Genomic DNA, 25,800 nt, shown 5'->3' with positions numbered 1-25,800 from the left:
GACATGCAGCTCAACGTTACCTGGTGTCAAGAGCAACTGAATCAGTGCTGTAATATATTTAGGATACGTTCACTTATATAACTCATTTCTAATACTATTTCTGTCTCTGCCATGATGGCTGTACATAATATTTCACTAGCTATTTTGTAAGATACTAGTATTCAGCTTAAAGTGACATGTAAAGGTTTTACTAAGTTATTTATTTTTATTTCTCTTATACTTGTTTCTTTTATTCCTGTTTATGTAAAGCACTTTAAATTGCCACTGTGTTTGAAATGTGCTATAGAAATAAACTTGCCTTGCCTTAATTAGGTTAACTATGCAAGTCATTGGGAAAAAAATATCATTATTAAGGGGGCTAATAATATGGACCTTGAGGGGAAAAAAAACAAATATATACAGCTGAAGTCAGAATTATTAGCCCCCCTGTTTATTTTTTCCCCCAATTTCTGTTTAACAGAGAGCAGATTTCTTCAACACATTTCTAATCATAATAGTTTTAATAACTCATCTCTAATAACTGATTTATTTTCTCTTTGTCATGATGACAGTAAATAATATTAGACTAGATATTCTTCAAGACACTTCTATACAGCTTAAAGTGACATTTAAAGGCTTAATTAGGTTAAAGTTAGGGTAATTAGGCAAGTTATTGTATAATGATGGTTTGTTCTGTAGACTATCGAAAATATATATATATATATATATATATATATATATATATATATATATATATATATATATATATATATATATATATATATATATGGCTTAAAGGGGCTAATAGTTTTGACCTTAAAAGGATGTTCAAAAAATTAAAAACTGCTTTTATTCTAGCCGAAATAAAACAAATAAGACTTTCTCCAGAAGAAAAAATATTAGAGGAAATACAGTGAACAATTCCTGAATCTGTTAAACATTCTTTGGGGAATATTAAAAAAAAAACAAAAAAACAATTTATTTGTGTTGAATTTAAACAAACAAATAAAAATTTAATAATTGTAAACTTAATTTGTTTGTTTAAATTCAGCCCAAATAAATTGTTTACAACCACTTAACGTAAAATAATTTAGTAAATCCAAGGAATCATCTTTGAATAATTTTTTCAGTGTATATAAGGAAAATTAAGGAAACAATTTTTGCACTTGTGAAATATTTGAAACATTTTTGAAAGCTAATAATTTTGCCTTCAACTGTACGAAAACGTACCTTTTCATGCATTTGTTTTGGAAATCATCATATGAATACTACTTAATGATTGAACATGAACTTTCTATCTGACACACATCAGTTACAGTAATTAAATTACTCAGCCACTGAAAAGGTACGGGATTACTTTTCATTTTTAGGTAATTTATTTATATTATACTTGCCTTAAATGCTGTAAATGAATGAGGTATATGCACATGGACTTTTAATTTCAGTCAGCCAGCCCCAGGGCTTTCGGTTAATTGTCATCCCCATACAAAATCGCCGCGTTTAAGATCTGATCTGGCTGTGATACAATATAAAGTGGGTATCAGTCCAAACAAGAAGCACTGCATTAAAGTCAATTATTCTGCGCCATGTCTTTAAAATATGGAAATTAATTTTACCCCTATTTTTACCCTTCTAGTTTTCAATAGAATTATGCACTAGCCTGTGGCTAATGACAGCGCCTGCATTTAAATTGTCTTTCGTCTCTATTTGTGCTTAAACAACCAAATAGATGCTTAAGTGTATTGAACTGATTATTTTTGAATTACATTACAACATCAATGCTGTAAAAGGAACTGTAGTTACATAAAGCTTTAACTGGAAGTTAATCATTGGCTGAAAAACACTAACTGTGCATATACTCCATTCCAACAGTTTTGTATTGGTCATTTCAGAGAGCAGAGTAATTCTGTTTATTGCTATACAAACATATTTTGTAGAATAATTATATTTTTCAACTGAAGTTTACATTCATCAGGAAAATTGCAGATGCTTTAGAAACAATGAATTTAGTGTAGGAATGTGTAAATAGAGTGTACACATGTGTAAATTAGCCCTCGTGAATTATTAGCCTGTATATGTACTGTATAACTCTAAACTTTTTCCCCAATTTCCCAATTTTCACACATTACCTTTATATTTTTTTGTTTCTTTTTTGTCTTCTGGAGAAAGTCTTAATTGTTTTATTTCGGCTAGAATAAAAGCAGTTTTTAATTGTTTTAAAGCCATTTTAAGGTCAATATTATTAGCCCCCTTCATCAATATTAGTTTTTGATTGTCTCCAGAACAAACCACTGTTATACAATGACTTGCCTAATTACCCTAACTTTACTCTAATTAACCTAGTTAAGCCTTTAAATGTCACTTTAAGCTGTATAGAAGTGTCTTGAAGAATATCTAGTCTAATATTATTTACTGTCATCATGACAAAGAGAAAATAAATCAGTTATTAGAGATGAGTTATTAAAACTATTATGATTAGAAATGTGTTGAAAGAAATCTTAACTCTGTTAAACAGAAATTGGGGGAAAAAATGTATATGGCGGCTAATAATTCAGGAAGCCTAATAAGCCTGACTTCTATATATATTGTTATTCAGAAATATAGTTATTCTGATATTTGCATAATAATTGGATTTTGTACCTAATAAAGATTACATTTGTTCAACGTTTGCACATGATTATAAATTAATTGAAAGTAATAAAAGTGTCTTTATTTTTAATTGTTTTGTATTGATTTTTATTGTTTTGATACATATTTAACTTTTCTTAAGAATAGTTTTCTAATAAAGCTTAAAAATAATGTTTGACATCAATTTAAATAATTAAAAGAGCTTAAAGCTATTTTCTATGAGTTAATATTTATCGGAATTTTAAGTAGTATTGACTCAAGTAAATAAATTACTTCAGAGAAATTAAAATACTTTTCAAACAAAGTAATTAAAATATAATTTATAATTTTATAATTTTTTTAGTGACTTAATTAACAGTGCACAAGTGATGGATATATCACAGGGTAGCTAAGAAAGGTCAAAGCTTCAAACAAGAACAAGCAGAAGAGTTGCAGCTGTCTGTGCATTAGATGAGAACAAAAGGTCGCAAGTGCAGATATCCATTGTTGCGTTACAGCTGTCTACTGACAATTTTACTGTTCCGTGACAGCCGTCTTACTCATGAGGCATTGTTACCTTGCCTTTATCCTTGAGCACAAAGATAAACCTGTGAAATTCCCAGTGCATGCCTTTCTCTCTTTGAGGACAGAAAATGACACACAGTTCTAGAAAAGCATCCTAGCGCAGCTGAGCACATCATGTGGACGTGACAAGAAATATCTGCGCTATCCATAATGTGAGACACAACATTGTCTGCATTGTAGACAGTCTATGTATTATTGTTGGAATCTGACTGCTAATTAAGCTTTGTACAATTCTGCTTTATTTGACAGAATTAATCATGCTCAAAATTAAGAAACATTAAATAAAACTGTGCCAACATATAAATTATGCAGAATAATAGTAATATATATTTACATTTATTTATTTAGCAGACACTTTTATTCAAAGTGACTTGCAAATGAGGATAATTATAATATTTATAAAAATAATATTAATACATAAATGTTGTAATCTTTCTGAATAAAAATAGTTAAAATTAATAAATATAATTATAAATTTACATGTATGAATAAATATTAATACATCAATGGCGCAGTATTTCCTAATGAAACCATTTAAAGCAATAAAATATAATATAATATAATATAAAATAATATAAGATAACATTTATATAATATAAAATAACAAAATATATAACATAAAATAATATAATAATATAATATAATGTAATATAAAATTAATATAATAAAATATTATACAATATAATATTATATAATAAAATATTAAATAATTTAATACAATATAATATAATATAAAATTAATATAATATAATATATAATACAATTTAATACAATATAATATAATATAATATAATATAATATAATATAAAATAATATAATATAAAATGTATATAATATAATAAATATTGTAATCTTCCTAGAAGAAAATAGCTAAAACTATTAAATATAGTAAAATAGCATTTATAAATCTAATTACATTAATAAATAATATTAATATGTAAGTTTTGTCACAATTCTTAATAAAACCAGCGAAGACATATAGCCTACTTTAACATAATTAATACATAAATGTTGTGATCTTCCTTAAGAGATTTAGTATATAAAAAACTACATTTGGCAAAGATTTGATGTTCAAAAATGCACATCTACATAAGAAACAAAAATAGCACGATTGTGAATCTTTCTGATCTTTGATGCTGCCACCACACACTACACACACACACACACACCACACACACACACAAGTGACCCGAACCAAATACAGATGGCCAACGTCACAGTCATTGTGCCTCTATATAAGAGATTCATTACCGCACAATGCTGCAAGCTCACATCATTGCACCACCTAAAGGTAAGACTTAAGTTTGTATTGGTAAATATTCAATCTTTACTTTACAACATATATTTATATAAAGTGTTAAAGTTATATGACATTGCTGATGAGCAGTGAATAATAATAAAAAAAAAACATTTCATTAATGGCGTTTCTTTTTCATTGCAAGGACTTGGATTTCATCTGGTGAGGCACACTTTCATCTGGTAAGACGGAATATTGTATATTGTATAATTACTTATAATATAATACATAAATATAATATATATATATATATATATATATATATATATATATATATATATATATATATATATATATATATATATATATATATATATATATATATATATATATATATATATATACACACACACATATATATGTAGTCTATTATTTTGCATATGCATAACAAATCAACAATAAAAATAATAAAATAAAATGCCTTTTGCCATTAAAAAAAAAACATTAAAACCAAGTGCAAAAGTGTCAGCATGATTAATTTAAGTGTCTTTTAAATGCATTTTTCATGAACAAAGCACAACTACACTCTTCATAACTCTAAATGACATGTTGTGCTGGACTGGACCATAATGAACGCATACATCATCTTTGAACACTCTGTGTCTAATATTTCTGTCAACTTTTCTCTTCTGGAAACTGACATCCTCACCCATCCAACTGCTGGGTGTGGCCTGATTACCCCGCCTGATTACAGCAAACGTCATAGGCCATACGCTTGATGTCATAATAGCAATGTCGTGCAGGACAGTTTTGAATATAATATAATATGAATATAATATAATATAATATGAATATAATATAATATGAATAAAATATAATGTAATATAATATAATATGAATATAATATAATATTGTTTTTACATTATCATTATTATTAATACCTTTATATTTTATATAATATAATATAAAGTATATTATACTTTATTATATTATATTCATATTATATTATATTCATATTATATTATATTATATTCATAATATATTATATTATATTCATATTATATTATATTATATTATATTCATAATATATTATATTATATTATATTATATTCATATTATATTATATTATATTCATATTATATTATATTATTTTATATTATATTATATTATTTTATATTATATTATATTATATTCATATTATATTATATTATATTCATATTATATTATATTCATATTATATTATATTATATTATATTATATTCATATTATATTATATTATATTATATTATATTCATATTATATTATATTATATTCATAATATATTATATTATATTATATTATATTCATATTATATTATATTCATATTATATTATATTATATTATATTATATTATATTATATTATATTCATATTATATTCATATTATATTATATTCATATTATTTTATATTATATTATATTATATTCATATTATATTATATTCATATTATATTATATTATATTCATATTATATTATATTATATTCATATTATATTATATTATTTTATATTATATTATATTATATTATATTCATATTATATTATATTCATATTATATTATATTCATATTATATTATATTATATTATATTCATATTATATTATATTCATATTATATTATATTCATATTATATTATATTCATATTATATTATATTCATATTATATTATATTATATTATTTTATATTATATTCATATTATATTATATTATATTATATTATATTCATATTATATTATATTCATATTATATTATATTATATTCATATTATATTATATTCATATTATATTATATTATATTATATTATTTTATATTATATTCATATTATATTATATTATATTATATTATTTTATATTATAGTCATATTATATTATATTCATATTATATTATATTATATTATTTTATATTATATTCATATTATATTATATTATATTCATATTATATTATATTATATTATTACTGGTTGTCCTCATCACAGAATATCACTTTTATCATCACTGACTTTAATATTATTATTGATATCATTATAATGACTATGAATGCTAAATACTATTTAAATACTACCAATAATATTCTGATTGTCATGGATATTATGTTATTTTCATTTCTGTTGTATTGCTATTTATGTGTTGTTTGTTTTGCACACTTAATAAAAACAATATAATAATAAATCTGAGAATATTGTCATCTCTTCCACAGACTGACTGAAAGATGGGGGATGCTGTGATGGCAGAGTTTGGGCCTGCGGCTCCTTTCTTACGGAAGTCAGATAAGGAGCGTCTGGAGGCCCAAACTCGCCCTTTTGACATGAAGAAAGAGTGTTTCGTGCCTGATCCTGAGGTTGAGTACGTTAAAGCCTCCGTCACCAGTAGAGATGGTGATAAAGTCACTGTTGACACTGAATTTGGGAAGGTAAAGTCTAATTTTTGCACTTATGTTTTAGAACATTGAATGCTTATAGAAGTTTTCACTGTCAAAACATTATTAATCCACAGACAGTCACTGTGAAGGAGGTTGACTGTCACCCTCAGAACCCGCCAAAGTTTGATAAAATTGAAGACATGGCGATGTTCACCTTCCTGCACGAGCCTGCTGTGCTGTTTAACCTCAAAGAGCGTTACGCAGCCTGGATGATCTACGTGAGTGGAGTCTTAAAACACTCTCAGACTCACTTAATGATGAAGGAGCAGATCTAAAGCTGCTGTCAATCTCTTCCAGACCTACTCTGGGCTCTTCTGTGTCACTGTCAACCCCTACAAGTGGCTGCCAGTGTACAATCAGGAGGTGGTCGTTGCTTACAGAGGCAAGAAGAGGACTGAAGCTCCTCCTCACATCTTCTCCATCTCTGACAACGCCTACCAGTACATGCTGTCAGGTGATTAACTCTCTTGTAGAAATGAGCCAATAATAATGAACATGCACTATATTGATTTTGTGGACACTTCAAAATATCATAAATAATAATTTACTATTATATTATCCATGTTGTTGTATTGTCAGTGGTTTTTCACCACAGCACCAAATGCTTTAAGACTTTTTTGTATAAAGTTTTTGTATTTTAAATGTCAGTCTGGCCTACGACATTGAATAATCTGTGACTGTTTATAGGCTTTTTGTTTGTTAATCCTGTACAGTAAGGCTCCATTTAACATCAGTTAATTTAGCTAAAGTCATTTTTGTAATGAGTAAATCTTACAAAATGTTAATTTCATTAAAATCAAAAGTCATAATAGTTTTATTAAATGGACTTAATAACTTATCAAATTCAGCTGTATTAATTTTTAATTAACTATAATATAGCTAATTCTCACTGTTGATTTTTATACATTAACTAGTATTTACTAATGAGACTCTTTTATAAAGTGTTAGCTATTGTACTTTATCATACTTTTGCAGTTTAATTTGTTAAAAACATTCATTTATTCTGGACATGTACAGTTGAAGTCAGAATTATTAGCCCCCCTGGTTATTTTTTCCCCAATTTCTGTTTAACAGAGAGAAAATTTTTTCAACACATTTCTAATCATAATAGTTTTAATAACTCATCTCTAATAACTGATTTATTTAATGTTTTTCATGATGACAGTAAATAATATTAGACTAGATATTCTTCAAGACACTTCTACACAGCTTAAAGTGACATTTAAAGGCTTAACTAGGTTAATTAGGTTAATTAGGCAGGTTAGGGTAATTAGGCAAGTTATTGCATAACGATGGTTTGTTCTGTAGACTATCGAAAATAAAAATAGCTTGAAGGGGTTAATAATATTGACCTTAAAATTTTGTTTAAAATTAAAAACTGCTTTTATTCTAGCCGAAATAAAACAAATAAGACTTTCTCCAGAAGAAAAAATATTATCAGACATACTGTGAAAATTTCCTGAATCTGTTAAACATCATTTGGGAAATATTTAAAAAAAAAAATCAAAGGGGGGCTAATAATTCTGACTTCATAATTTCTTTTGTCATTATACTTCTTACAGTATTCTTTTTTTTTTAAAAGCTTAGGTCAATATTGTGATAATAACATATCCGCTTGTTAAGTGTGACGTCACGCAATGAAGCTTCATTTGGGTCAAAGTGCTCTATCAAACTGTAAGAGGAGACTCAAGAAATGGTAGTAATAAACTTTTACAAAGCGATGAAATACTTTCGAAAATCACAATATATATATATATATATATATATATATATATATATATATATATATATATATATATATATATATATATATATATATATATATATATATATATATATATATATATATATATATACCCATGCCTAATATCTGATGGCCAGAAAGTGATTTATTATTTATATATTGTTAAAATATTGATGTTGTGTACACCATGATGTTATATAAAATTGACTTTAAGACTTTAATGTGTGATATGACTGAAAAGCGGTGATAAACAAATATTTTCTCAATTCAAATGAGTAGCAGCATGGACCCAGAAACTGTGTTATCATCACGCGTCGTGACAAGGGCCAAACGGAACCTACGGACGTTTTTACTATTTCTGCGGAGAATTTTGGTAAAAATCTGGATTTTTGCTGAATTATTTTGGGAATATCATAACTAAAACCTTAATATATGAAATAAAAAGTCATATCTTTTTAACTTGTATTTAATGTTTAAAATGCTAATTCAATTAGATTCAGTTTATTTGGTAAACAAAGCAAGTCTCTCATATAATATCTCTACTAAAAGACAGAAAATATTACCGTGCAAACTGCACTGTACATAAATCAGATGAACATTTTCATATTAGTCAATAACATTACTGTAATTAATAAAAAAACTGAATAAATATAGATTTACACACATTTACTCAATTAAATAAACAGAATTAATGATGGGCTCTAAGTCTGCGGAATTCTGCGTGTGCAGATTCCGTGTGGGCCTAGTCATGACTTAACAACGGATAATGTGCTTAAAGCTTTAACAATTAATCCCAAGAACATTTGAAATCAGTAGATCATGCCTACTGTCTTGTTGTAATTTTAGGAGATTTATGATCTACTTGTACATCCTTAAATTATTGTTATTTTTTCCCTTTACAGACAGAGAAAACCAGTCTGTCCTGATCACGTATGTAATAAATATGATTAAGTAGAATAGCAGACCTCCTTTCACCAGTGCTTTCTGTCCATGTCCTGTTTTTGATCAGTCTTTTGATGAACTATTCTGTTTCCTATTCTTAGTGGAGAATCCGGTGCTGGAAAGACTGTGAACACTAAAAGAGTAATCCAGTACTTTGCCAGCATTGCAGCAGCACCTGGCGGCAAAAAGGATGCATCAATGGAAAAAAAGGTGCTTAATTCCTAAACAATGGCTAAATGGGCTTTGTAATTTGCTGCTCTCTTTTTTAAATAATATATAAAAACATATTTTATACATATCTTTCATGGAGATTGTTTATGGCTGTTGTTTCACACAATTATTCTTAAAATTTGATTCTCAGGGTACTCTGGAGGATCAAATCATCCAGTGTAATCCTGCTCTGGAGGCTTTTGGTAATGCCAAGACCATCAGGAATGACAATTCCTCAAGATTTGTAAGTGCACTTGGTATATATATTCTTATATTGCTTTCATGATGTGTATTAAGAGCATGTTATGTATTGGAGCCTTGCTATATTTACAGGGTAAATTTATTCGTATCCATTTTGGAGTCAGTGGAAAGTTGTCTTCTGCTGACATTGAGACCTGTAAGTACTCAACTGCTCAACATCCCCCTTAAGAAAAAGAAGTTTATTCAAGTGTGCTCTAATTAAACTTATATTAAGCAAAAAAAGAAAGAAAAAACCTTTCCGTCTAGATTTTAAGTAATTTACGGAAATATACTCAAGATTCCACTTAAGTATACTTGACATACAGACAATATATATAGTCTATGTTTGTTAACTGAATTATAATTATGTATTCAAAGCCTACCCTAGCGCAAGAAAAACAAATATGCCAAGTACATGTAGTCATGCCTTGGGACAATTTTAAAAACTGTTTTAAATAGACCTTATATGTTGATTACTATAACACTGTGGACTACTTGTACACAAATTTACTATTGTTACACTTATAAGCCACTTAAAAGTAAACATTTATAGGCAAAAAAGTGGCCCAATTTAGTCCAAAGGGGTATTCAAGTTGTACACTTACAAGTATACTACTAGTATATAAATGGTGATTTATTTAATACTTGAAGTCTACTTAAATATACTGTATTCAACGTCACTTAAGTATACTTTATTAAAAAATTAAAGTAAATTAAAGTATAAAAATCCAAAATCGAATAAAAAGTGCTCTGCGGCAGCTTAAATAATGTGTTGGTGCTCTTTGGGCATGAGATTCATCAGAATAAACAGCAAGAATCAGTCCAAGGCACTCGAAAAATGTGGAAAAAGCATTAAAAAGCCTTTATTCACAAGGCTAATCTTTTTAAAAACCTACGTGTTTCGGCAGAGAGCTACCTTCATCAAGGTAACAGTGATCAGGGGCATCTAGAGTTTCTTTTGAATGCTACGGTCTCATGACTCATTAGAATATCTAAACAATACTAAAATAATTTATTAAACAAGGTCAACTCAACAATCATCATTAATTCTAAACTAAATGAAAAAAGAAATGAAAAAAATTATTATTATATATATATATATATATATATATATATATATATATATATATATATATATATAAATAATAATAATTTAAAAGATGACGCGTGTTATACAACATATTTCTCAAAAAATACAACATATATATATATATATATATATATATATATATATAGAATGACACCACAAAAAATACACTCATACATACACGCACACACGCACGCACGCACGCACGCACGCACGCACGCACGCACGCACGCACGCACGCACGCACGCACGCACGCACGCACGCACGCACGCACGCACGCACGCACGCACACACACACACACACACACACACACACACACACATATATAGTCATAAAAATATATAAATGCTTACATAGACGTATACATACATACCTTTAAAATATATAATCCTTAGCGTTAAGGCGTTATAAATATATATATATATAGAATATATCACGTTATATATATAGAATGTTATATAGCGTTATATATAATGACACCACAAAAATGTAAATATAGACAAATGAACAAGTATAGTGTACTAATAAACACAAACATAAACATGCATGTACACACACACAGATATATACTCATAAAATATATAAATGTATAAATGTATATAAATATATATAATGATAGAACATATAAAAAAAAATCTTACACAAAACAGGAGAAAAATCTAATTCGTCATTTAAACCTAGAAATCAAGTCACTTTTAATGTATAGATCCAAAAGGTTTCTGTCTGTTCTTTTTATCCTGTCTCCTCCCCTTGTAGAATTAATAATATGCTCTATACCAACCATTTTTAATGAACTGGGATTGGGAATTTATAATGTATTTTATAATGTATAGCTGTTGGATATTGTGGATTACAAGTACGTATCGCATTTTTATGATCAGCTAATCTTAATTTTATTTTTCTCTTAGTCATTCCTATATAAAAGCATCCGCATAGACAATCCAGTTGATATACAACAAATGCAGTGTTGCAGATAATAAATGAATTGATCTTAATTTTGCGGCCTGATCACTGTTACCCTGATGAAGGCAGCTCTCTGCAGAAACACGTAGGTTTTTTAAAGATTAGCCTTGATTAGCCTTGTACATGTTTCGAGTGCCTTGGACTGATTTTTGCTGTTTAAACTTGAATGAAGGTACTCCAACATCCATGAAATATGTTACAGTTTTGATACTGAATTTATTTAGATCTGCTGGAAAAGTCTCGTGTCACTTATCAGCTCAAGGCTGAGAGAGACTACCACATCTTCTACCAGATCCTGTCTCAGAGGAAACCAGAACTGCTGGGTAAATTTATGCATCATACATTTCAATTTCTAATTAGAAGAGTGCTTTCTGACCAATGTTCTTATTTCTCCTTAGAGATGCTGCTCATCACCAATAACCCCTATGACTACGCCTATATCTCCCAAGGAGAGACACAAGTGGCATCTATTGATGACAGGGATGAGCTGATGGCCACTGATGTGGGTGGTTTGTTAAAACAGTTATCACTACAAGACAGCACATTATATATTATATAGTGTTCCCACTATAAACCAGATGTCAACTTCTCTGACTTCTCCCTGACTTTAACTGACTAAAGAGCTGAATTCACATGATCTATAATCAATAGAAAAACAGGTAGCTGTTGTGTTAAGCAGTCCCTCCAGAATTCTGTGAACCAGTGATTGCGGAATTGAGTGGAACTTAAGCAAACATGACACAAAATTGCCACAGTTTTCCTGCAGACTTTAGAAAGTCAGGACACTGTTCAAATTCCTGCCAACACATCTGCATTGTTTTATATTAATTAATTATACTAATTAATTTGCGGCTGGAAGGGTATCCACTGTGTAAAACATATGCCAAAGTAGTTGGCGGTTCATTCCTCTGTGGTGACCCCTGATAAATAAGGGACTAAGCAGAAGGAAAATTAATGAATGAACGTTAATTAATTATTAATATGTGCAATAAGTCCGAGACTAATGGTTCTAAAGGTCATAAAAATAACTAAAATGTGTAAATTTGTGCATGTTTTCACAATAAAACATCATAAGAAATGCTGTAAATTTTGAGAAGTCACCGTATTTGTCATTTCAGGGTATATTCAGGAATCCTAAAGGTAATTTCAACATTTTTAAGACTTTTTTTAAAGACCTTCTCAGAATATTTTAAGACCTCATCGCCCCTTCAAGTTCTAATCAGTATCAATTAATAATTTAATAAACAGTTGTAGTTAAATAAATAAATGGAGCACAACAATCCAACAGAACTCAGATAAGCTCGGAAGAAACAAAGCTTGAAAGAATAAATTACGTGGTTGTTTTTAGCGACAGGCTTTAGCCACTGTTTAAACTCGTCTTTCTCCAACTAGGAGTCCGTAAACTTACATTTTCCCATTTTGCCGTCAGTTTCGCTACATGTGGAGAGCGTCACATCACCTTCCCGCAATTGTGGCAAGTTACGTGACATCACCCGGACGGAGGAGCTTGGCTGAACATGCCCTGGCCTGAACGAATCATGTGGATTGAGCACGCCATTGTTAATATTAGGAGAAATAATTATTATATTTATGCTGTTGTGGAGTCAAACACTTTGGACAATGATTGAACAAAAATGTAAGACCTTGTAAAAACGCAACTAAGACTTTTTCATATCTTTTAAGGGCCTTAATTTTCTCATAATTGATTTATCAACTTTTAATACATGTTAAGACCCCGTGGACACCCTGCATTTTAGGTCGCCACAATCTGAAATATTTTGCACAAAATCCAGGAGGAACTAACTGATCACTGAGCAGACAAAAACAGCCACAGACCATATTTTAACAGGTACAGGCTGATGACTACATTTGATTGGCAATTATCAACAGGCAAAGCAAGTGAAACTAAGTATAGAAAACAATTGTACAATTTAAAATGACAAATGAAAATCTCTGATATTCCATGGCTCGGGCAAAGAAAGAAAACTAACATTCATTTAATTTTAATATCTGGAATAGACTTTTAAATTTCCATGACCTGTGGAATCCCAGACTTTAAGTCCAAAATGAGCAATTCTGTCATCCTAGCACCTTTGACCTTTGTGTATATGTTGCAGGAAGCATTTGATGTGCTGGGCTTCACCCAAGAGGAGAAGAACAGCATCTACAAGCTGACTGGTGCCATCATGCATTACGGCAACATGAAGTTCAAGCAGAAGCAGAGAGAAGAACAGGCAGAGGCTGATGGCACTGAGGGTCAGAATAACTTGAAACCTTAGCTTCATAAAAGGAAATTATGTTGTATATGGAGTTACAGGTCTGTTTTGCTTTAACATGTAGATGCTGACAAAGTCGCTTATCTGATGGGCCTGAACTCTGCTGACCTCATCAAGGGTTTGTGCCATCCAAGAGTCAAAGTAGGAAATGAGTGGGTCACCAAGGGACAGAATGTCCAGCAGGTGAAGAAAAAAGAACATGGAAAGGTCATGAAATTTTGGTTTAAAATGTGTATAATTCACTATATTTAAAAATATTCCTTTTCAGGTGTATTACTCGATTGGTGCTCTGGCAAAGTCAGTGTATGAGAAGATGTTCCTCTGGATGGTTGTGAGAATCAACCAATCCCTGGACACCAAACAGCCTCGCCAGTACTTCATTGGTGTGCTGGACATTGCTGGCTTTGAGATCTTTGATGTAAGCTGGCATGGTCATTGTTAATCAGAAATATTCCAAACAGTACAGCATGCTTTATTGTTGCAATTTCATTCCATGTGTAGTTCAACACCTTTGAGCAGCTGTGCATCAACTTCACTAACGAGAAGCTGCAGCAGTTCTTCAACCACCACATGTTTGTGCTGGAGCAAGAGGAATACAAGAAAGAGGGCATTGAGTGGGAGTTCATTGACTTCGGCATGGACTTGCAGGCTTGTATTGAGCTTATTGAGAAGGTGAGTTTATGTGCAGAAGTTTTCCAAACATGACCATGTATACATCAGGTTTCAAACTGCTTCAGTGTGTTTTCATTTTCATATTAACACTTACATTTCTCTTCAGCCCATGGGTATCATGTCCATCCTTGAAGAGGAGTGCATGTTCCCCAAAGCCAGTGATGCAACATTTAAAGCTAAGCTTTATGACAACCACTTGGGCAAAAACCCTAACTTCCAGAAGCCTAGGATTGTCAAGGGTAGACCAGAAGCCCATTTCGCCCTGGTTCACTATGCTGGCACTGTTGATTACAATATTTCAAACTGGCTGGTGAAGAACAAGGATCCTCTTAATGAGACGGTTGTAGGGTTGTTCCAGAAATCAACTCTTAAACTGTTGTCTACTCTGTTTGCTAATTACGCTGGTGCCGAATCATGCAAGTACCAATGTGTGACTTTCAAATATAACAAGCAATAAGCTTACTGTATAATAAAAACAGAAAAATATTTTACAGCTGGAGATTCTGGAGGTAAAGGCAAAGGAGGTGCCAAAAAAAAGGGTTCCTCCTTCCAGACAGTATCAGCTCTTCATAGGGTATGTAAAACTATTTAAATATATTACACTTCTTTGTACTGCATAATACTGTTGCATATTAATCCAATTTTCAATGGTATACTCACAGGAGAACTTGAATAAACTGATGACCAACTTGAGGTCAACTCACCCTCACTTTGTGCGTTGCCTGATCCCCAATGAGACTAAGACTCCTGGGGCGATGGAGAATCCTCTGGTCATGCACCAGCTGCGCTGTAACGGTGTGCTGGAGGGCATCAGAATCTGCAGAAAGGGCTTCCCCAACAGGATCCTGTATGGAGATTTCAAACAACGGTTAGTTGGAAACTAAATTTATGTCTTGCTAAATAATGTTATGTGTGACCACATGGTATTACAAGATGCATAACAAACATTAATATTTACAGTAAGTATTTACTAAAAACAAAAAAAATACATATATAAACAGAAATTAATACAAGTGTATAATGCACAAAAAGCAAAAATTTATTTTGTGTGTTTTCATGTAGATATCGTATCCTGAATCCATCAGCCATCCCTGAGGGACAGTTCATTGATAACAAGAAGGGTGCAGAAAAACTTCTTGGCTCACTGGACATTGATCACAACCAGTACAAGTTGGGACACACTAAGGTATTTTTATATTAACAGTAACTTTTTCTCAAGCCACTTTTCCACTGTCATTGCTTTTGATGACAATTCTTTTCTCTTCAGGTGTTCTTTAAGGCTGGACTTCTGGGTACTCTTGAGGAGATGCGAGATGACCGTCTTGCACTTATCATAACTGGAATTCAATCTAGAGCTCGTGGTCTTCTGTCAAGAATTGAGTTTCAGAAAATTGTGGAGAGAAGGTTTGATTTTAGCTTTTCAGTCTTAACATATTCTCAATTTATAACACTACATTAAGCATTGTTTTTATTTTCTACAGAGATTCTTTGCTAGTGATCCAGTGGAATGTGCGTGCCTTCATGGGGGTCAAGAATTGGCCCTGGATGAAGCTGTACTTCAAGATCAAACCTCTTCTGAAAAGTGCAGAAACTGAGAAAGAAATGGCCAACATGAAGGAGGAATTCACCAAGCTTAAGGAGGCTTATGCCAAATCTGAAGCTCGCAAAAAGGAGCTTGAAGAAAAGATGGTTTCTCTTCTCCAAGAGAAGAATGACCTGCAGCTTGCAGTGCAGTCTGTAAGTCCATATGGAAATAAAATTACTTTAACTTATTTGCATATAAAAAAACTCACAAAATATACATTTTGTAGGAGCAAGATAATCTTGCCGATGCTGAGGAGAGATGTGAGGGTCTGATTAAGAGTAAGATCCAGTTTGAGGCCAAAGTCAAAGAGCTGACTGAGAGGCTTGAGGATGAAGAGGAAATGAATGCAGAATTAGTGGCAAAGAAGAGAAAGCTGGAGGATGAATGTTCTGAACTCAAGAAAGACATTGATGATCTTGAGCTCACTCTGGCCAAAGTGGAGAAGGAAAAACATGCTACTGAAAACAAGGTTGGTTATCAACACTCAACACTAAAGAATGATGACAATGACAATCATATAACTGATATAATGGAAAACTTCTACAGGTTAAAAACCTGACAGAAGAGATGGCAGCTTTGGATGAGATTATCGCTAAGCTGACCAAGGAGAAGAAAGCTCTACAGGAGGCCCATCAGCAAACACTGGATGACCTCCAGAGTGAGGAAGACAAAGTCAACACACTCACCAAAGCCAAAGCCAAACTGGAGCAACAAGTGGATGATGTAAGAGTCAGAAAATATGATACTATAATTAAAAGACCAGGCTTTCTTATGTGATTAAAATAATCATAAATAATTTTTGGGATGGATTTTAGCTTGAAGGTTCTTTGGAACAAGAAAAGAAAATTCGCATGGATCTTGAGAGAGCTAAAAGAAAGCTTGAGGGTGACTTGAAGCTTACTCAAGAGAATTTGATGGATTTGGAAAATGATAAGCAGCAGATGGAGGAGCGGCTAAAAAAGTAAGACATAATATATATAATAAAATGTAACAATCCAAACACTAATATTAAAATATTAAAACAAAATTGTGATCTTTTTTACTTGACAGAAAAGACTTTGAAATAAGCCAGCTCAATAGCAAAATTGAAGATGAGCAAGCTCTTGAGGCCCAACTCCAGAAGAAACTGAAGGAGCTGCAGGTAAACTTCTAAATTCTTAACAAGAGACACAGATAGATAGACAGATAGAACTCTAGCAGTAACGTTGGTTTTCCTCATTATCAGGCCCGAATTGAAGAGCTAGAGGAAGAGCTGGAGGCTGAGAGAGCTGCTCGTGCCAAGGTTGAGAAACAGAGAGCTGACCTGTCCAGAGAACTGGAGGAGATCAGCGAGAGGTTGGAGGAGGCTGGTGGAGCCACCGCTGCCCAGATCGAGATGAACAAGAAACGTGAAGCTGAGTTCCAGAAACTGCGCAGAGACCTTGAAGAGGCCACTCTGCACCATGAGGCCACTGCTGCTACACTGAGGAAGAAACATGCCGACAGTGTGTCTGATCTTGGAGAGCAGATTGACAACCTTCAGAGAGTCAAGCAGAAGCTGGAGAAAGAGAAGAGTGAGCTCAGACTGGAACTGGATGATGTGGTCTCCAACATGGAGCAGATTGTTAAGGCAAAGGTAAGGGAGATGATGCTGAGAACTTAAATGATCCATGTCTAGTCAGTCCAAAAAAGCAATCAACTATCACATATTTAATCCTCAAGGCAAACCTGGAGAAAATGTGCAGAACTCTGGAGGACCAGATGAGTGAATACAGAACCAAAGCTGAGGAAGGCCAGCGCACAATCAACGATTTTACCATGCAAAAAGCAAAGCTGCAAACTGAGAATGGTAAAACCACAAAAAATCATGTTACGTTAGCTACTGTGTCATAATGTTATACATGATACGACTGTTGCATTTCAGGTGAACTGTCCAGACAGCTGGAGGAGAAAGACTCCCTGGTGTCTCAGTTGACCAGAGGAAAGCAATCCTACACTCAGCAGATTGAAGACCTCAAGAGACAGCTAGAGGAGGAAGTCAAGGTTTGTTGCAATCCATAATGATTTTTTCTCTCTTCTTTTTCTAGAAGCTGAATTATTTTTGTTATGCAGGAGGACAACATCCATGAAACTGACTATTTTTTTTCTTCCAGGCTAAGAATGCCCTGGCACATGCAGTTCAGTCTGCTCGTCATGATTCTGACCTGCTGAGGGAGCAGTTTGAGGAGGAGCAGGAAGCCAAAGCTGAGCTGCAGCGTAGTCTGTCCAAGGCAAACTCTGAGGTGGCTCAGTGGAGAACCAAGTATGAAACTGATGCCATCCAGAGGACTGAGGAGCTGGAGGAGGCCAAGTAAGAAACTGAAAATATTTAAACCTAAATTAAATAGTTTTAGTAATGACTTTTCCCACTGGGTCCAACATGAATCATAAACACGTTCAAACACAGCTAAATAAATGATGCTTTTGAATGATTCAAACACTTTGAATAATTTTGATTGATTGACTTATTACAGGAAGAAGCTGGCTCAGCGTCTGCAAGATGCAGAAGAAGCTGTGGAAGCTGTTAATGCTAAATGCTCCTCTCTGGAGAAGACCAAGCACAGGCTCCAGAATGAGATTGAAGATCTAATGGTGGATGTGGAGAGATCCAATGCTGCTGCTGCTGCTCTGGACAAGAAGCAAAGAAACTTTGATAAAGTAAGAAATACATTAATTGGAAAAGCAGGGAAACATTATATAACCTATATATCAAAGCAGATGAAAAATTGTTTATGTTTCTAAATAATAGTTTATGAAACGTTTCTAACTTTAGATAGTGTCCAGTGCTGTTTTTTTTTTTTTTTAAATAACAATTCAACTTGATCGACTGGCTGCTAATTGGCCATTTGACCTTGTTAAATGTAACCAGGTCCTGGCTGAATGGAAGCAAAAGTATGAGGAGTCCCAAACTGAACTGGAAAGTGCCCAAAAAGAATCTAGATCTCTGAGTACTGAACTCTTTAAGTTGAAAAATTCCTATGAGGAGTCACTAGACCACTTGGAGAGCATGAAGAGGGAGAACAAGAATCTCCAAGGTAAGCATGGTTGTACAGCTCCAAATCATCAGTTTAATTAGTAGTATGAGTGCTAATGTTATGTCTGTTGCACAGAGGAAATTTCTGATCTCACTGAGCAACTTGGTGAGAGTGGGAAAAATATTCATGAGCTGGAGAAAGTTCGGAAACAACTGGAGCAGGAGAAACAAGAGATACAAACTGCTCTGGAGGAAGCTGAGGTAAAAGATAAACATTTCTTCTCCTGACAATTCATATTCATGTCATATAAGTTCATATCAAGCTGCATTAAAGCAACAAGTTATGCTAATATCTCTGTGGAAATTTAAAATAACACACCTTTTACTTTTTATAGGGTTCCCTTGAACACGAGGAAGGCAAGATTCTCAGAGCTCAGTTGGAGTTCAATCAGGTCAAAGCTGACATTGAACGTAAGCTGTCTGAGAAAGATGAAGAGATGGAGCAGGCCAAGAGGAACCAGCAGAGAGTGGTGGATACCCTGCAGAGCTCACTGGAATCAGAGACTCGCAGCAGGAATGAAGCTCTCAGACTGAAGAAGAAGATGGAGGGGGACCTCAATGAGATGGAGATTCAGCTCAGTCAGGCTAACAGGCAGGCATCAGAAGCCCAGAAGCAACTCAAGGGTCTTCATGGACATCTCAAAGTATGATGTGTCTTCATATCAAGATCTTATGATGTAATTTATAAAAGTATTTAATTTGTGAACTTGTATTTGTAGGATGCCCAGCTGCAACTTGATGATGCTCTGCGTGGCAATGATGATCTCAAAGAAAACATCGCCATTGTGGAGAGACGCAACAATCTGCTGCAGGCTGAACTGGATGAGCTGAGATCCTTGGTGGAACAGACTGAGAGAGGAAGGAAACTGGCTGAGCAGGAACTGATGGATGTCAGTGAGAGAGTTCAGCTCCTGCATTCTCAGGTATGACACACCTGTATTAATAAACCTCTTCTATTACACAACTTCATCTACAGACTTAATGAATGTCAACACTGCCCATGTTCAGAACACCAGCCTGCTGAATCAGAAGAAGAAGCTTGAGGGAGATAATACTCAGCTTCAGACTGAGGTTGAGGAGGCAGTGCAGGAGTGCAGGAATGCTGAGGAAAAGGCCAAGAAGGCCATCACTGATGCTGCCATGATGGCAGAGGAGCTGAAGAAGGAGCAGGACACCAGTGCTCATCTGGAGCGCATGAAGAAGAACATGGAGCAGACCATCAAGGACCTGCAGCACCGTCTGGATGAAGCTGAGCAGATCGCCATGAAGGGTGGCAAGAAGCAGGTCCAGAAACTGGAATCTAGGGTAAGTTTTTGTTTATTTCCTTACTTGGAATTAAAATAATTAATTTGCTTGACTAGTGTTACATAGACTAAACTTCTCCCAAAGGTGAGAGAGCTGGAAAGTGAGGTGGAAATGGAACAGAGAAAGGCAAGCGAGTCTGTAAAAGGAGTCCGTAAATACGAGAGGCGCATTAAGGAGCTCACCTACCAGGTAGGAAAAAACTTACCAACAAATTTGCCCTTGCTTAATATGATCATTTTATTCTTTGAAAACTTTGTATTCAGCATAAACCAAAACATGTTGTATGTTTCCATAGACTGAGGAAGACCGTAAGAATCTGGCTCGTCTTCAAGACCTGGTGGACAAACTGCAGCTGAAGGTCAAGTCCTACAAGAGAGCTGCTGAAGAGGCGGTAAGTGCATTTCCCCCTATTAGTGCAATCATACATTCATTTATGTGCCTAATTCTGATTTTCACAAGTACTCTTGTTTGTATACTATAGGAGGAACAGGCCAATTCTAACCTGGGCAAGTTCCGTAAGCTGCAGCATGAGCTGGACGAGGCAGAGGAGAGGGCTGATATTGCTGAATCTCAAGTAAACAAGCTGAGAGCCAAGAGCCGTGATTCAGGATCCAAGGTACAGTTAAAAACTTAAAAATTATTTTAGTCATAAAAAATCTCAGAAAAGCCTTAAAAACAGTCACAAGTGAACTATAAATCTGCATTTTATAGTGACTTCAGGAATAGCAAGGCAAGTATTTACCATGAAAAAAATACATCAATTAGTTGTGTAGAATTTAAAGTTTTGAACTGGATGAGGTGAACATTCTTATTCTCTAACATGGGAAGTAACTAGGCATTTGCCTTTGACATGAAATCCTAAATCCTATTATATGAAATATGAAATCTTATTTAATATTGTTTATTTAGTTTTCATCATGACTCAAATGATACAGTTATATTGTCATCAAAGGGAAAGCTGACCCAAACAATCTCTCACCATTTACTCACACTCGAGAGGTTCCAAACTTTTACAAATTTCTGAAGAGTTTGAGAAAAAAGCAGCCACTGCATCCTCAGTAGGAACAAACAATACAATGGAAGTTGGCTGTTTTCCAGCATTCTTCAAAATATCTTCCTTTGTGTTCAATAGAGGAAAGAAACACAGATATGTTTGAAAAAAATGAGTAAACGATGACAGCCTTTTCATTTTTGGGTGAACTAACCCTTTAAATATTGCCTAGTAATTTTTACCCATGCTGGTCTTTAACATTTTTCTTTTGTTTTCTTCCTAACAGAAAGGGGTTGATGAAGAGTGAAAGCATTAGCCGGATCTCTCCAAACAAGGATTGCCGTGGTGGTTTCTTCTGTAGATTAATAGAATAAATCAAACATGCAAATTAATACTTCATCATCTTTTGTCTTTTTTCCTATTAATCATGTAGACACTGCACTAGGCCAACATGACCCTGTATAACAGTAAACCTTTTGCCTTAATACATGTGTCACATAGCAGACTACAGTATAATCTAAACAAACAGAAAACATCCTTCAGCTGTTCTCTAAAGCAGGGTCAACCGCACAAAGGGCTGAGGTGTTTATGAGTTTTACTACTGCAAATTAAATAATGCAGATTAAGATATAGTAAGCTACAGAGTATTACACTATGTACATTGTGACAAACATCACATACTCTGGGAACAAAAGGCTATTAAGTCATTACAATTTGACCTTTTCTTGCTCATATCACACTGCCTCCATCAATACAATTAAATTTAGTTTTGACAGAGCAGTTATATGCAAGGAAAATTCAAGACAGTATATTAATAAATTATGACGGCAGAATGCAGATTTCTAGACCTACAGCAACCACCACGGTGCTGTGAAATTGAGATGTTATAGCCACTCATCACCAGTTGAGGGCGCCAGCACCAGCATAGTTTTTAAGCATCAAACAATACAATTATAATACAGCACTAAATCCTGATTCCTCTCTAAATTAAAATACGCCATGATTAATAACCATATCATATTAATAACCAGAACATTCAGTGTAATAAAGTGTATAAAACAATATTAAATATATGTATATATATATATATATATATATATATATATATATATATATATATATGTATATATATATATGTATATGTATATATATATATGTATATGTATATATATATATATATATATATATATATATATATATATATATATATATATATATATATATATATATATATATATATATATATATATATATATATATATATCAGAGCTTCCCACGGGTTTGAAATATACTTGCGGTGGTAGCCGGATTAAAACAAACTTTTTACTTACTGCACATGGTTACCTACATGCAACCAAAAAGTGATTTTTAACAATATTTTTATTTATTAGACACGGTTTCTTTTCTATGAGCTGAACTTTTTTTAAAAGACTGTTGAAATAAAAGAAATCCACAATTTGTTCTACTTTTATTCTATTCAGGAGCCATGTGCACCCACTGACAGGTCTAATCTGTTGCTGACATTTTGTACAGTATTGCCAAAGCATGTGAGATATGTATAAAATATGTCAATATCAAAAAAGTAAAACAGCATTTACAGCAAATGAGAAATTAATGACAAAGTAATAAAACATCTATGGAATAAAAATCTCTAAAAAGTATAATAAATACAAGAATAAAAAGTGTAGATTATTTAAATAAGGCAAATGAGTTAATTAACCATGTCTAATGGTGTACTTATATTCTGCAGCCAGTTTAGATGTCCTCCCCTAGTCGTCCTCTCTGAGTACAGAAAATAGAAAGGTTTATCTGAGTCATCTAGATCAAATAATTAATTAGATAATGTTTCTCTCAGTCTTGCTACTGTCAGCTACGAAGCCAAGTGAAAGTAAATGAGGCTTAAAAATTAAACATACAAATAATGACGACTTAGAAAGTAAAACCAAAAGCCGAATCATTTTAAACATTTTAAGAGATTTAGAGAGCCCAGACAGAAGTATCAAAAAGGCACGTCTCTGTGGGTCTCTGTAGGAGTGATACAAAAAAGTGTAAAAGTATGATAATGATAAAAAATAAATGTCACCAAATATACTTGGGCGGCCGTTAATATTAATAAATAATTAATAATAAAAGAAAAGTCTGTGTGGGAACTGAGAAGCACTGTATATATATATATATATATATATATATATATATATATATATATATAAATAACCTTTGTTAGCCACTACTGTAGTGGGTCATCTAACACAAAGTAGTTAGTCAACACCAATGGAGGGCACCAACACCATGATATAAATCGCAATTTTTGAGACAGTTTTTTTTTGTTGTTGTTGTTTTGTTTTTGTTCATTTGTAAGCTAATGCGGTGGTTTTTAATCGTTGTGCTGGAGACATACAGTAGTGCTCTGGACATTTTACATTTCACCTTTATTTAACAGCTGAGCTCAGTTTTATATTCTCATCCACTGCTATAGATATAGGCATGGGCCGGTATAAGATTCTGACGGTATGATACCCTTGGATAAAAATACCACGGTTTCACGATATTGTGATTACTGCTCTAAAATATATTCTTTTTAAATGTCTGCGTAAATAACAAAAACTTTTTCCCCTTTGAAAACATCTTTTTTTTGAAAGATTTAAAGTATTTTGAAGCAGTAAACATGTCAGGCTAATTAATTCTAATGAATCATAGACTTCTGCTGTCTTCATTAGTTTCAAAAACACAGATTTCCTTACGTTTTCAAACAGCATATTTGGATATTTTCTCTGTTGGAGATAGTTGTCCTAATAAACAAAACAAAAAAAATTGTAATAAAAAATCTTACACATACCTTAGGAACGGTATTACAGAAAATGTTGGCTGTTTTAAAACCTTGACCTTTCCAAACCGCGGTATACCTTGAAAACGGTTATCGTCCCATGCCTATATAGATATGTGTAATATGTTACAGCAGTGTTGAGTTAGTTACTTCAAAAAACTTGTATTGCTTTTTATTAATATTACATTACAATGTCTGAAAGGTAATTTAATTACTCAATAAGGAATTACTATAATTCCTATAAATGCATATCCAGATAAATTCAAATCTCAACACACACAACAGAATTGTAACTCCTTTAATTGTTCAAATTTGAGTCAAATATGGCCTTCTAACCTTTTTTTTAACTTAAGCAATTTCATTTATAAACATATCATTCTTTAATTAACAAAACAGTTAACATAATATCTCAAAATATTAAATGTTTTAAAGCAACTAAACCATATTTCATATATACCTAATCTTGTCATTGACTAAATTCTGACTATGGATTATGAAATATTGATATGATATGCAAAATATCTGAATAACAAAATAAATAACTTAATAAATGCAATTTCTCTGCTCATTTGGGTTGACTTGGACAGAAATGCTACACGTACATTAAAAATGAAACGTTTTCCATTACTTCACTTTTTCAGTGGTAACTGAAGTCATTACAGCCAACACTGTGATACTGTACATACTACAGTACACAAATATGAGTGACAAAATGTGCAGAGCAGGATTAACGCCCACTGAGCAGATAAATTTAAAAGTAAAATAAAATGTGAGCGCTGCTACAGTCAGTCATCACCACTTGAGGGCGCCAGCACCACTGACTGTCAAAGCTCTGCTGTCACTGTCCTTCAAACTTTGCTTCAAACTTTTGTCAGGAAAATTGTAAGGAAGTAGAAATAAATGAAAATACATTTTTCTGATCACCTTTTCTTTTATATACATAACACTAGACTACAAACTAGTCTTATGTTGTAAGAGTATATTTGTGGCAATAGACAAAAATACATTGAATGGGTCAAACGTATCTATTTTATGTCTATGTCAAAA

The 25,800-nt window shown here is 32.5% G+C and overlaps 1 protein-coding gene across 1 annotated transcript; it reads left to right on the top strand.

Annotated features, from left to right (window-relative positions):
- Positions 1-4,402: 4,402 nt before the first annotated feature.
- LOC130218465 (myosin-7-like) lies at positions 4,403-22,321 on the top strand. The gene is made up of 39 exons (XM_056450660.1): positions 4,403-4,462; positions 4,614-4,650; positions 6,639-6,851; positions 6,935-7,078; positions 7,158-7,314; positions 9,507-9,534; positions 9,648-9,756; positions 9,908-10,000; positions 10,090-10,153; positions 12,273-12,371; positions 12,447-12,550; positions 14,166-14,304; positions 14,389-14,507; positions 14,593-14,742; positions 14,826-14,996; positions 15,103-15,412; positions 15,491-15,570; positions 15,659-15,864; positions 16,059-16,182; positions 16,264-16,400; positions 16,478-16,733; positions 16,808-17,050; positions 17,128-17,304; positions 17,397-17,542; positions 17,632-17,722; positions 17,807-18,196; positions 18,283-18,409; positions 18,485-18,603; positions 18,714-18,910; positions 19,074-19,257; positions 19,469-19,634; positions 19,710-19,834; positions 19,969-20,277; positions 20,353-20,556; positions 20,642-20,938; positions 21,023-21,127; positions 21,234-21,329; positions 21,420-21,554; positions 22,216-22,321. Exons 3-39 carry the CDS (start codon positions 6,651-6,653, stop codon positions 22,234-22,236), a joined length of 5,823 nt encoding a protein of 1,940 aa, XP_056306635.1. The 5' UTR covers positions 4,403-4,462; positions 4,614-4,650; positions 6,639-6,650; the 3' UTR covers positions 22,237-22,321.
- The last annotated feature ends 3,479 nt before the right edge of the window (positions 22,322-25,800 follow it).

The sequence above is a fragment of the Danio aesculapii genome, chromosome 24 (assembly GCF_903798145.1).
Source record: "Danio aesculapii chromosome 24, fDanAes4.1, whole genome shotgun sequence".
NCBI lineage: Eukaryota > Metazoa > Chordata > Actinopteri > Cypriniformes > Danionidae > Danio > Danio aesculapii.
The sequence above is the reverse complement of the archived record's forward strand: the minus strand, read 5'-3'. Positions and strand labels throughout refer to the sequence as shown.